At 36.8% G+C, this 13,623-nt stretch overlaps 1 protein-coding gene and 1 pseudogene across 6 annotated transcripts in view; both read right to left on the bottom strand.

Annotated features, from left to right (window-relative positions):
• The window catches only part of HMCN1 (hemicentin 1), a 529,724-nt gene that overhangs the window by 119,693 nt on the left and 396,408 nt on the right, over nucleotides 1-13,623 (bottom strand). For all 6 annotated transcript variants that reach the window (XM_068541417.1, XM_068541420.1, XM_068541418.1 and 3 more), the window contains 6 exons: nucleotides 12,716-12,875; nucleotides 10,481-10,605; nucleotides 10,069-10,252; nucleotides 9,394-9,491; nucleotides 8,223-8,501; nucleotides 2,254-2,450 (listed from right to left, as the gene is read on the bottom strand). In XM_068541417.1, coding sequence (XP_068397518.1) covers nucleotides 2,254-2,450; nucleotides 8,223-8,501; nucleotides 9,394-9,491; nucleotides 10,069-10,252; nucleotides 10,481-10,605; nucleotides 12,716-12,875 — 1,043 coding nt within the window. The remainder of the gene's footprint in view (nucleotides 1-2,253; nucleotides 2,451-8,222; nucleotides 8,502-9,393; nucleotides 9,492-10,068; nucleotides 10,253-10,480; nucleotides 10,606-12,715; nucleotides 12,876-13,623) is intronic.
• Nucleotides 322-1,357, bottom strand: LOC137761733 (BAG family molecular chaperone regulator 1 pseudogene; annotated as a pseudogene).

Genomic DNA, 13,623 nt, shown 5'->3' with positions numbered 1-13,623 from the left:
ACCAGCCCAAAGAAAGCACCCAAAGGTCAAAAAAGCTGGGAAGACTTGGGCAGGGGAGGCCCTCTCCAGACAAGGTGGGCTGCTGGACAGCACAGATATACACAGACAGAATGAGAAACTGACAGGAGCGCTAAAGATTGTCCAGGCAATACTTGTTCATTGGCAGGGGTGGGGGGTTGGGGGGGTGGGGATAAGGGGAGGAAAACTGGCAATCGGCCAGTTGTCCCCAGCTGCCCCGGGGAAAGCACGTAACTTCTGTTCCGGAGAGACCAGAGCTGGTGGAGCTGTTCTTCAGGGCAGCACAGCCTTCTCCGCCGCACCTCAGTCAGCCGGGGCCAAGTCTGTGGCCTGCCGTCGCTCCGTCTCCTGGGATGCTCTGCTCCACTGTGTCACACTGTGCTGGGAACGCCTGAATCCTTTTCACCAAACCCTTCCTTTTCATTCTACTGTCTTTGCAATTTTCTGGCAGAATTAGTGTGCCGATCTCTACCAAGATCTTCATGAACTGCTCGATTGTGGCTTTCACTCTCCTATCGAGTTTGCAGAGAGCTTCAGCTTGCAAATCCTTGGCTAGAAAACCCTGCTGGATTCCGGAAAGCTCTTTAGTCCACTCTTCCAGTTGGTCAGCTATCGTCTCCACAGACTTCTCCAAATCTTTCAACGTCTTTAGTTCAACTTCTTCCTCTGGACTGTTCTTCTCCCCAGGTAACATGACCCGGCAACCGTTTCGTATTCCAAGTGCTGACACCGGAGTCTCCATTTCCTTCAGAGATTTCCCCTTAAATATGGGTTTCTGAAAAGGCAGCGGGACCCCTGTGGCCTCTGCAAAAACCTGGGCCAGGTCTTGGACCACTGGTTCACTACAGCCCTCTTGCGGGATAACCTGAAGATCGTGCTTCTCATTAATGTGGGTGATGGTCCCGCCGAGCTCGGCAGCCGCCGTTTCCTTGCTCCGGGCCGAGCAAGGCCGTGCTTTCTTCTACACCCGCGGCCTGCGAGCGCAGGCGGCGGCGCCCCTGCTGGATCCGGCATGCCCTCTGGTCGCACTCCGGACGGCTGATCGCTGGGAGGGAGGCGGACCGCCCTCGGCTGGGCGCACCGACTTGGGCGGCTCTCGGGGGAGGGGGGGGTTCGCCTCGCGGTCTCCGCGTGCCGCCGCGCTCCGCCGGACCCGTGCTTTGGCTCCGCTTTTGAACCAGACCCAGGATTGAGACCAGCTCCATCACCGAGCAGTGGTTAAGTACTTGGCAGGTGAATACTTAATCTTTTTCTGTGTCTGTTTCTGGATTTGTAGAAAGGGGATAAAGACGCTGCCTCGCAGAGTTGTCATGATGGTCACGGGTGTGATAGAACCCATAGCTGAACATAAGACTGACACGATTTACAACCCTTAGCTCTCTTTTCCAGCTCCCTTTCTTTTCTGTTTCCTCAGTGAAAATGTACATGAAATATGATTAAATAATGTATTATTCTACTTGTAAAGAAATGATGATTATAATAACAATAAAATCAGCAACAACAGCAATCATTCTAACTGTTTTAGCACCACTTCATGCCTGTGGCACCAGTCTAAGCACATCAAGTTAGACTGTCTCTAAAACCCCAAGTATATACGTTCAGTATTATTACTGTTTTTATCCCCAGTTTACAGATGAGGGCGTTAAGGAACACATGCATATTTGTAATATAAGGTTTGCCTTTGTTTGTAGAACAGTATATTGTTACAATAAGACATCCCAGACATACTTCTCTTTAATATATTTACATTTCAGATTAATTTCCTTAAACACAAACTAAAAGAACAATTTTATTGAATTGATCATTTTTTGAAAAATTGTGTCTCTTCAGATTTTCACGTCTGAGATTTCTTTCTAGAGATCAAAAGTGCTCTCTGAAGCCTCACATATATGTACGTTGGATAGCTTTTTGCCATTTCTGTAAAGAGCTACATGGCACAAATAAGGGCTTCGGGAAATATGTTATCACTTATAGAACTGTGAAAACTTGCAAAAATTAATGTGAAGGTAACTTGCTTTCTTCTGTGTTTAATATGATAATTTCACTTCTTCCTTCTAGGCATGTTACTTTGTAAGTGTCTACCCAACCATGCATGTCATAGACCCAATCTACCCTTGCTAAAGTTACAGAGATCTGTGATATATTCAGACTCCAAGACAACTTCTCCAACATTTCTCATAGATTAGCAAGTAAGAAGTTTAACCCGGAAAATAATTGTATGAACTCTGAACTTACCTGAGCACTAGATATTCGAAGAACCTCTCCTCCTCCAAGAGTTTGCATCTGATCCACCTGTGGAAGGGGCCGTCCGTCTTTCATCCAGGTAATTTTAGGAGCTGGGATTCCAGAAGCAATGCAGGTAAGTTCAAGTGGATTATTAACAATTACTGACATCTCTACAGGTTCTTCAGATCCATTGATATGAGGTGGTTCTATTTAAAAGGAATGAAAAACAACAACAAAATAAACTTGCTGTTTGATAAAATACTGCAGATTAGAAAAACTTTAAAATTCAACTCAAATTTATGTTTGTACAATGCAAATTGATTTGAACAAGGATACCAAAATAATTCCTAGATGTTATTATCATTTGTCACTGGAACTATTTTATTTTTTTTGCAATTTATTGAGGGACAATTTATTAAATGCCAGCACAATGTAAGTCTTTGTGCATTATCTTTTCATTGGCACTATTTTAAAAAAAAAAAAAGATTTATTTATTTATTTATTTTTGGCTGCCTTGGGTCATCGTTGCTGCGCGCGGGTTTTGTCTGGTTGTGGTGAGCGGAGGCTACTCTTCGTTGTGGTGCGCGGTCTTCTCATTGTGGTGGCTTCTCTTGTTGCAGAGCACGGGCTCTAGGTGCAACGGCTTCAGTAGTTGTGGCCCGTGGGCTCCGTAGTTGTGGCTCACGGGCTCAGTAGTTGTGGTACATGGGCTTAGTTGCTCCGTGGCATGTGGGATCTTCCCAGACCAGGGCTCGAACCCGGGTTCCCTGAACTGGCAGGTGGATTCTTAACCACTGCGCCACCAGGGAAGTCCCTACTGGCACTATTTTAAAAGAGATGGATCATGCCTGTAATAGATCATGAAGTAAATGGCAAGCCATTAAAGGTAATTATAGCTCAGCAATTGGGATTCAGATAGTTAGAGCAGTCTTACTTAACTGTAAAGATTTGAAAACTATAAAAACTAAAGTAATCTTGTACTACTTTTAAAAGAGAGTTACTTAAATATAGTAGTGTATTTTTGCACCTTTTAAATATCTATTGGTTCTACAAAAGCAATGGGCAAATGCTATGGAATTTCGCAATCATTTTTTCCCTGCAGAGCTTTAAGAGGAAACAGTGACTAAGCAGAAGAAAAAACAGTTATATTTGGAGACCATTTCTGTATAAACCACATTTGTTATGTCTGGGCAGAAATAACTTCCTTTTTTGTTATTTATACTTCTAAATTACCTTTCTCAAGAGGATGTTAAGAAATCTAAACACTTGGAGGAAACAGTAAAGTTTCTTAGTCCAACTATTCCTAAGTTTAGGAATCACTTTAAAACAGATTTCCCTTACGTAGATCATTCAAGTTTTCTATTAACGTTTCCAGCTTACTATTTCACGAGGCAGCAAAAATAGCTGTTGGACAGCTCCAAGGATTAGCTGTGTGTGTGTGTGTGTGTGTGTGTGTGTGTGTATGTGTTTAAAGTCAGGCACATAGTTTAGAGCAGAGGTTCACAGCAGAGGATCTGGAATCAAATAGCCTGAATTTGGATCTTAGCTCCAACAATTATTAGGTTAGTGGATTTGGGCAAATCTCTAAAATAAGTATAGTACTATTATTTAACTAACAGAATTGTGAGGATTCAATGAAATCATCTATAAACTACATTTCTTTTGTGTTTCTGAATCTGTTTTATTTTATAATTAAAGGTTTTAAGAAAGTTATAACTACTACTAAGTCTACTACATCTGTTGGCGTTATTATTAAAAACTGCCTCCTAAAAATTTGTATCTTTGGTCCTCGTTTTCCTTTCTGGAAAAAGATAATATATTTAATACATTATAATTAAGAAGTCAGAGTTTCTTAACTATGGTCCCACATGACTACTCTTTTTCACTTTCATGCGTCTTATTGCATTTTGCTGTCAAAATACATTTTCTTAAGTGCATTTTAGATCAATCCAAGATTTCTTGGTTAAAAGATGTCAGTGTCTCCATGTTGCTCATTAAATACAAACTCCTCATCATGGCTTCCAAGCCTTCCACAACATAGCCTCAATCTCTCTTTATAATACTATTTACTTTTAATACATTTTATGTAACCTAGACTTCAAACTAGACTACTTTTCTCCCTCAACATGTTCAGTCCCTTCTTGCTCTGTGACTTTACTAATGCTATTCCTTCTACTGGAATATCTCCAATAGTCCCACCATCCCCTAACTGAGCATGTTCAAGAACTCTCAAGGTCACTTTAGTATCATTATGTTCATTTGTTAAAACCATAAGTCCTTTCTTGATTCTCTCAACAAACTATAAAATTTCTATCCCTTTTAATTTCCATAGCACGCTGGATGGAAAAGCACTTCTCTGATTCTCCATTTGACTACAGTCAATTCTTTATTCCTCTCACTTATTGGTTATTTACTATGTGTCTGTCACTGTGGATACAAAGATTATTTAAGCACGGCCTTAATCTCAAAAGCTTATAGTACTAGATTTAAAATAACAACATGTTCCCAACTGGTTCAAATACCAGTCATCAGATCTCACATGTGTTAAGTGAACCATTTTACTCTGTATCTTGTCCATATGTCTTGTACTTTGAGCAGAATAGGAGTTGTCCATACTCTGATGACTCCAAAACTTATATTTCTAGCCTAGATCTCTCTGCTGGGCTCTAGATCCATATATATAATTATCACATAAGCATCTTCAGTGGGTTGTTTGAAAACAACTTCAAACTCATCATGTATTCAGACTGAACCTGTTACCTTTTCCCTCAAAACCTGGTCTTTTTCCAGCATTCCCTGCATTTGCGTGATGAACCCACCAATTGTTGAGTCACATAAACCAGAAGCTGGGAGTCATCCTCGGTATCTTCTTCCTTGTCATCACTCTCATATGGCCAAATCCACCACCAAGTCTTAATACTTCTACCTGCAACTATTTCTAGAATACATCTTTTCCTCTCACCTGCATCACTAATTTGAGCTATAATACCGTTTACTTGGACTAATATCTCCTCCTTCCTGGCGGTAGCTGCCTACCCAATATCATTTACTTGTTTCTTTCTCATTAACTGACCTCAATTTTGTTAGGGCTGTCAATGTGCTAAAAACTACATTTCCTAGCCTCTTTAGTAGACAGTAGATGGAGTGGCATGTGAAGATTCTGACCAATGAGATATATAATTAGAGGTAGTTTTGTGGGGATTCTAAGAAAATCCTGAAAGGGGCAGTTCTTTGCCTTTCCTATTTTTTCTGCTCTATTGCTGCCTATAGTGACGCTGGGGGTGAGCAGCCAATGCATGATCACGGTCTGACTATGATATAAAGGCCAAAGGCCAGGAGAACTGTTAAGATCTGAACTGCAGAACCAATGCAACTACTGCCCATCTCCAGACACCTCATTCGGTGAGAAAAACAAAAGTTCTTTAAGTCACCATGTTTAGACTCTCTGTTAATCACAGCCAGACACAATTCCTAATAACACACTGTCTCTCAGAACCCACTCCAAGCCGCTCTCCACTTTGCAATCAGAGTGGTCATTTCAAACTGCAACTCTACTCATGGCATTCCACTTGTTAGAACTTTTAATGGTTTCCCATTGTTCCAAGACAAAACACAAAATGCTTAATGTGGTCAACAATCCCTTCATAGCCTGAACCCTGTCAACTCCCTTACCCACTAGCTTTATTTTGCATGATCTTCTCCCTTGTTTTTAGCATTTTACCCATAGTGGACTTTCAGAACCCCTAATACACCATGACACCTCCCACCAGGTGGATAGAATTAAGTTGAGATTAGTGGTTCACCAAATCAGGACACTTAAATTCACATTTCTATTGTAATATAGATCACAGTGAAGTTTTTCCGGTTTTAATGGAATTAGCTTTCAACAGATGCTGAAATGCTAAAACTGCTCATTCTTCTGCTAAGCCAGTTTTCAAACCTGTTTTAAGAGAATATCCTTATAAACCCTGCAGGTGGGAAGGTTGTTCTTTGTACGTGACTCTAACAACATTGGTGTTATTTTTCTTTTTGTGTGTTCTACATCCAGAAAGGTACTGGGCCCTGATTCTGCTCCTGGGTTCTAGAATTCCTGCAGAAGTCTTCCTTCTCTTTTTCTCCACTGCCACATGCTACACCAGGCCCCTGTATTTTTAGGCCTGTGTGAGTTTAAGAGACTCTCCGATTCATTCTTCACTCTGTCATCAGAGGGATTTTTTTGGGACGTGAAATCTGACTGTAACATATTCCTGCTTAAGCTTCTTCTACTGCCTTTGTAATGAGGCCCGAATTCTCTAACTGAGGCTCTTCACAGTATGGCTTCTGTCCAGGTATATTTCCAGTCTTGTCTTCTACTCTTGCTGTTACACTCAGCTTCAGTAAGCACAGATAGACAACTCAAGGTTTATCATTTCTAGGTAAAAGATGTAGGCATCTCCTCACTCATCTCTACAGTCTTACTTTTTAAGGCTTAGATGTATCCTTGAAGAGACCTTCTTTGAACCTTCCCACAGAATTTAATTTTCGCCATATCATCCTCATCACACTCATAAGTAATTACTTTTTCAATATCTGTGTTCCCCGCCAATGCAGGAACTTGAGGGCTGAGACCACATCCTTCCTATTCAGTGATGCAGTCAAGTACTTGTCATACCATATATCACATAGTAGGTGTCCAATAATTATCTGTTACATGTTGACTAGAAACATGCCTGGCACATAATATATAGTCAATAATTAACAATTAATAGGTAATTAATGTACAAGATGTCATCTCTTGATATTCCTCATATTCTGTGAATTGCTATACGGGAATTTGTTATTCCATCCTTCCTTACAAACACATGCTTTCTTCTGCCTTTTGTCTCTAAATATTCTGGTGTACTGCCTCCACTACTACCTTTCATTCTATGGAATACTCATCTACACCACAGTATTTCTGTTTGTTTATTTAGATATTGTTCTGTCTCCTGCTACAGTTAAAACTCACTTTAATCCACCTGATAAGTACCTAGTTCCATTCAGTTCAAGCCAACAGATAAATATTATGTGTCAAATGCCATGCTAAGCCCTGGGAGTAATAAGATGATAATAATAATAGTAATAATAATAATAATAATAATATAAATATTATGTGTCAAATGCCATTCTAAGCCCTTTTTACAGTAAGTAAAAAGGGTATTGATCATCACAGAGTTTAACTAAGGATGAAACAGACTTTTAAGCTTACACAAATAATTAAAATTGTAATAGGTACCACGAGAAAGATTATAGGATGTCCTGAAAACATTTGGCTAGACTCTTGCCAAAATTCTTATTTTTCCTTGTGGGGTGCATTTTGTTAGAAAAAATGTAAAGAGCCTGAGGTTTTACCTCAATCATCGTGAAAACAAAAAACTCCAAAAAATTATTGATTATTGAAATAATTCATTTCATTCATTTTCATTTCTCTTCCAAAGTCAAATTTTTTTTACTTCAAGGAAAAGATATGTTTTCCCTTTATACTATTTATTTGCATGTAGAACACTGGAGTACCTATTTAAAATACTTATTTTAATGCACAAAAGAGTAAATAGAACTAGACTATTTGAAATGACCATTACAACTATAATCTACAGACTGGGTCATTTAAAGATTGTTTGGAATAACATAATAGTATAAATATCATGCTTTTCCATTAAATTACTAGCATCAGAAGTGATTTCAGTTCTCCAAAAAAGTTAAAAAGCTACTTATCAATTGGTTGTATGACATTGTCAATGAATAATGTTTTACAAGTGGGAGTGTTCATCCTTTTACACAGATAAGAAACACAATAATTTAACATGCTTCAGATACTAAAAGTAAACCTAGGTGAATTACAGAACAGAAATATGAAGTACAATGAAGTTTTTACAAATTTTGTCTTATAGCCAATGATTCTAAGAATTATACTTACTTATTGTCTTTATTATCACTTATTTGCCAATTATTTTACTTACCTAGGACCTTCAGGATAAAGTGTTTACTGATTTCTCCTGCTTCATTTGAGGCAATGCAGGTGTACCTTCCTGAATCTTCGGTTTCTGCTTTGATGAGCTGAAGGACCATTTCTTGAGAGCTTATTGACAGATGGGCATCAAGCCCCAGAGGCTGGCCATCTCTAAGCCAGGACATCCTGGGAGTTGGGGTTCCATCGGTAAAACATGTCATGGAGGTGGAACTACCCTTGACAATTGTGATTTCCTCTGTTCCCATCCCATTGTCCAGTTTTGGTGGTACTGGATAGAAAACAAAACAAAATTATATATCTATTATAATTTGAGATCAATTTAGATTAAAAAATTTAAATGGTTCAATTAGTTCTATAGTGTTTCTATGATCTATAAAAATATAGAATTTAAAATAGCATATAATTAGTTGATGACTTTACTATAAAAGCATGTGTTATGTAGACTAATTTTTAACCTTCCAAAATATTAGCAATAAGACCTCAATACTGTTTCCTTGTAGAACAAACTAAATGTGTTTTAAAATTTGGCCATTTTTTAACATCTTAGGTTTTTCCTTTTAAATTGTTATAATGTATATTATTACAGAAGTATACTTCCAGCTACTTTATGTGGAATAAATAAAATAATAATAAGTTCCAGAGTAAATTGTATATAATCCAACATAAATCATTTGTAGGCTATAGTAAATAGTTACTTAACTGTTCTGAGAAATTCTTGGGGATTGTGAACTCTGGTCTAGCAAATCTTAATAATTCAGAAATTGAATGTTTTGAGTTCTAACTCTACTTAACACACACACAGAGATATTTAGTACATATGCACACATCCCTTCATACTTTAAATACTCTCAGTGAGACACTAACATTATTAGAAAACAGTCTTAACTTCCTCTTTGTATGAAAAGACTGGTCTTGTGTCTGGATTGAAATACTATTTTTAAAAATTTAGATTTCATTGAATGCAAAATTCCAGGTTAGAAAAGTATGTTGACAGACAGTATGCTCCAATATATATGGACCCCTTGGGAGAGCAGGCATTCCAGAAACCCTAGTTAAGATCCTATTTTACCACTCCTTTCTGATACGTCAATATTTAAATTAAGGCTGTTGTTTAATATTGGACACACAGTATAGTACTAGGATTGTTTCTGGTGACATACCAAAAACTTGAAGACTGTAATGTTTATTATCCACCCCGGCTCTGTTGGAGGCCACACAAGTATACACAGCAGCGTCAGACACCTGAGCTCTCACAATCCTGAAAAACAGTTTGAGCCAACGCTTCGTAATTTGATCCCATTCAAGATATACAAATACAACATTTGTGATAATACAAAGATTAAAGAAGGTGATTTATTTTGGGAAATTTTAGTTATAAAGCTTATAACCATCCATCACAAAATATAGATGCCTCCAGTGCCATTTATTCGACAGAGCCACTGAAAATATAACACAATATGAGAGGTGAATATTTTTCAAATATATATTAATAGAGAATGATGAAAATCATGAAAATCACATGATTGTAGTAAGCATCTTCCTATCATTTTGCCATATAAAGTTTTAGCTATAACAGTAGTCCTTGAAAAAATATATGATACCTATATGTCTATGAAAGACCTATTTTACACAAACTTACTAAAACATGAGCATTTAAATAAGAATAATAAACCATGCCAAACTTATATTTGCTATCCCCCCTCTTCTAAAAAAATACTGAAAGGGAAACAAAAGTAAAAGCTTAGGGAAAGACATTTTAAAAACATTATTAGATGAAGTTAAAGTTTACAATCACAGTAACTTTGTCTAGCAAATCATACACAATGAAAGCTGACCTGACAACTTGTCCTCCAGACAGCAACCGGACATGGGAGGAGAGAGGCAGAGGAAGTCCATTCTTTAGCCAGTTTATCTGCGGTGGAGGCATCCCTGTGGCTCTGCATTCAATATTTATTGAAGTATCCACCAAAGCCATTAGTTTCTCTGCTTCTTCTTTATTACCCCTAATTGCAGGTGGAACTACGCCATGTAGAAAATGAGAGAGAAGGGGGTGGGGTGGGGTGTGTATTACCAGTTCCAATCATTTCAACTACATTTACCCATATTTCTGCCTTGTATCCCAAAAGGAAACAACAAGGACATCGCATTTTAGAACTAAATGCTTCAGACACCTACTGCTGGACCTTCATTTCTTCTGATCGATTCCTAAGGCAGCATAGTCAAAAGAGGGTGAAATTTCGTATTTACCATAGACGTTCACGTTAAAAATTCGGTCTTCTTCTCCAGCAGGATTAGTAGCAACACACGTGTATTTCCCCATGTCAGATGGGAGGGCTTCGTAAATGTTTAATGTGCTGCCATCTGCAGTCACCCTATAGAAAAGATTATATCAGAGGCACTGAGATGATATATATGGAGCTATTTCTGGAAAACTCATTCCAGATTATTAGATTCTTTAAAAAAAAGTCACCCTAAAATGCATCTTCATCTTGGATATAATGGTTCAAATCTTTTCCACTAAGTACATGGAAGCCTGTTAAAGTCAGAGCTAGTGAAACTGGTAGAGATTTCAGGCAACCAGCTAAACTGCCACAGTAATGGATCTCATATATCCACTGCCTCCTTATGAGAAAAAAGGAAGTGAACAAAATCAGGTTAGGAACTTTTCTACCCAAATCATGGGCAAAGACATGTTTTTCTCAGAGATTGAATGTTTTGTCCTTAGTTACCAATATAAGGCTGGAATTAAATGAAAATTATAAAAACTCTGGTATAAAAATTGAAGAATGTTACAGTACAAAATTAAAGTGAAAAATCTAGCTATAAACAACTTACTAATACTCTTAATGAGAAGGTGCAGGATAGGATAATTTATTTAAACACTGACAACAACTTAGTATTTATGTATGGGTATAGTTTGCAAAAATTTTTCTACAAATTGCTAAAGCTTTTCCTTTGATTTACATAATAGTGAATACTAACTATACAACTAGGTTATAATGATATCTAAATTAAGATGATTGCATTATTGATTCTCTTCACACACCATTATTTATCAAGTAAAACTTCCTGTGTTTTACAAAGAGATTAAATTGCTATCTACAGTCATTCTTACAATAGTGATTTTATTAGATTTTCCCAGTGTCAAAAGTAAATACTCCACTTCTACTATATCATGTTATTAAATATAATTATTGAGAATTACAATTTTATTATCTGGGTCTATTTTATTTTTTCTTTTTCAAAATATGAATTTTAAAATTCCATGAGTTTAACCGTATGAATAAATAAAAAGCAAGTTGCCATGACCAAAGGAAAGTAGTAAGTTGACTTCGGAAAAATTACTGTATTTGACTGACAAATTGGCCCATTTACAAACCTACACATATTGTGGAGCTGGGAACAAATAATAAAGTGGATATAAGAATAAGTATATTTGGGATCTTAATGTGAGAGAAGAAGTAATAGATCCTAAATTCCTCGGTACAAATATTATCTTATAGATCTTAAGGTCCCACCAACTATCTAGTACTTGGTTTAGAATAGGGTTGATATCAGCTGATTTAATAAATAACTAAATATTTAACTATTCAGAAATGTCCACACCAGAGAATTGAAACTCAAAATGTACCTCTAAACTAAAACATTGTTTGGCAATTTACCTAATCTTGTAAAGGGGACAAATGTCTAAATTTTAACATAAAACGATTTCAAAGAAAATAACATTTATTTTTCTTTAAATTATGTACATTCAATTAATTGATTAGAAAATATACTGCAAACCCTTAAATTTAAAATACTGGTTCAAAATGATAAAGTTTGCAATACATTTAATTAATGCCTTCTGAGGTATATATAATTCTTTGAGTAATTATAATTATTCTGGTATGTGTATATTATGGGGCTTTGTGATGAAATAATATAGTAGAGTGTAGAATTCTGCAGTGTCCTTCAAAAGGCATTTGTTGTTGAAAGTAGCAGGAATCCCTTACCACATTATCATTCCATCTCTATGTGGTTTGTGGTGAGAAGTGTCAGCTGAAAACGGGATTTGGACAAATCACTATAGGAGATGAAGAGGTTATGATGATAGTATCTTTTCTCAAAATGAGCCAAGCACTATGGCATGTCTGGTGGTTTGGTGATTTCAGGACACAAAATCATATCGAAGAGATGACTGATGAATCTTTTGTAGGATGAAATTGGTTTGATGTTAGCAAGAAAGAAGAACGAGTTATTTTATGATGTGGACTTTGGTATAAATGTTCTGAAATTAGAGGAATAAAATCTACAACAGTTAACTAACACTTGCAGGAATGAACATGTGAAGAGATTTTATAACACAGAGTTGATAAATAAGGAACACATACACACACAGACAAATACTTTTGAGTGATTCTCCAAGGAGAATATCTGTGTCCAACTCTCTAAAACTGTAGAACACGTTACAATTAATGATGCAAAAATTCTTTTCACACATACCGAATTCTTTCTGTTTCACTGTTAGTTATGGGCTTTCCATCTCTAAGCCACTGAATAAGTGGGGTAGGAATGCCATTTGCATTGCAGACCAGCTCAACATTTTCCCCAAGAAGGACACTGACTTCACTTGGAATCTCAGCACCAGCAACATTTGGAGGAACTTCGGAGAAATAATTGACTTTCATTAACAAGGCACAAGAATATAAATTCTAACGAATGCAACAGAATCATAGAAAAATATGCCATTTTTATTTCATATTCTTTCTAGATTGTGGTTCAAGATCAAACTCTTGTTATTGCCATAAATTATTTTTAAATGAGGAATAGGTAGAGGAATCACTTCAATATTCCTGTTATAGTGTAAGTTGGTATAATTATTTGCTCATGGTAGTTGGTGACATATCTACCTCATGGGCACCCCTCCTGGCCAAACGGAATCGCTCTTAGATTAAATCCTCAATAGATAGCTCAGAATTAATACAGTTCAGGAGAATCTGTTTTATAAAATTTTGGCATAAACATCTAAGAAAAGTATCTAAATTGGTTAATTCTTTCTCTATTTAAATATTATTTATTCTGAACAATAGATAGGTTTATTATTGGTTTCAAGATTTAATCATTTCTATTCCCTTTTTCTAGCCATCTTTGTTTTTCACCTTAATGATTCATTTAAGAAATAGCGTGCACTTAAAAGCTTTTGCACAGAAAAGGAAACCATAAACAAGATGAAAAGACAACCCTCAGAATAAGAGAAAATATTTGCGAACAAAGCAACTGACAAAGGATTAATCTCCAAAATACACAAACAGCTCAGGCAGCTCAATATCAAACAAAACAAAACAAAACAAAACAATCCAATCAAAAAATGGGCAGAAGATCTAAGTAGACATCTCTCCAAAGAAGACATA

This window comes from Eschrichtius robustus, chromosome 3 (assembly GCF_028021215.1).
Source record: "Eschrichtius robustus isolate mEscRob2 chromosome 3, mEscRob2.pri, whole genome shotgun sequence".
Classification (NCBI taxonomy): domain Eukaryota; kingdom Metazoa; phylum Chordata; class Mammalia; order Artiodactyla; family Eschrichtiidae; genus Eschrichtius; species Eschrichtius robustus.
The sequence above is the reverse complement of the archived record's forward strand: the minus strand, read 5'-3'. Positions and strand labels throughout refer to the sequence as shown.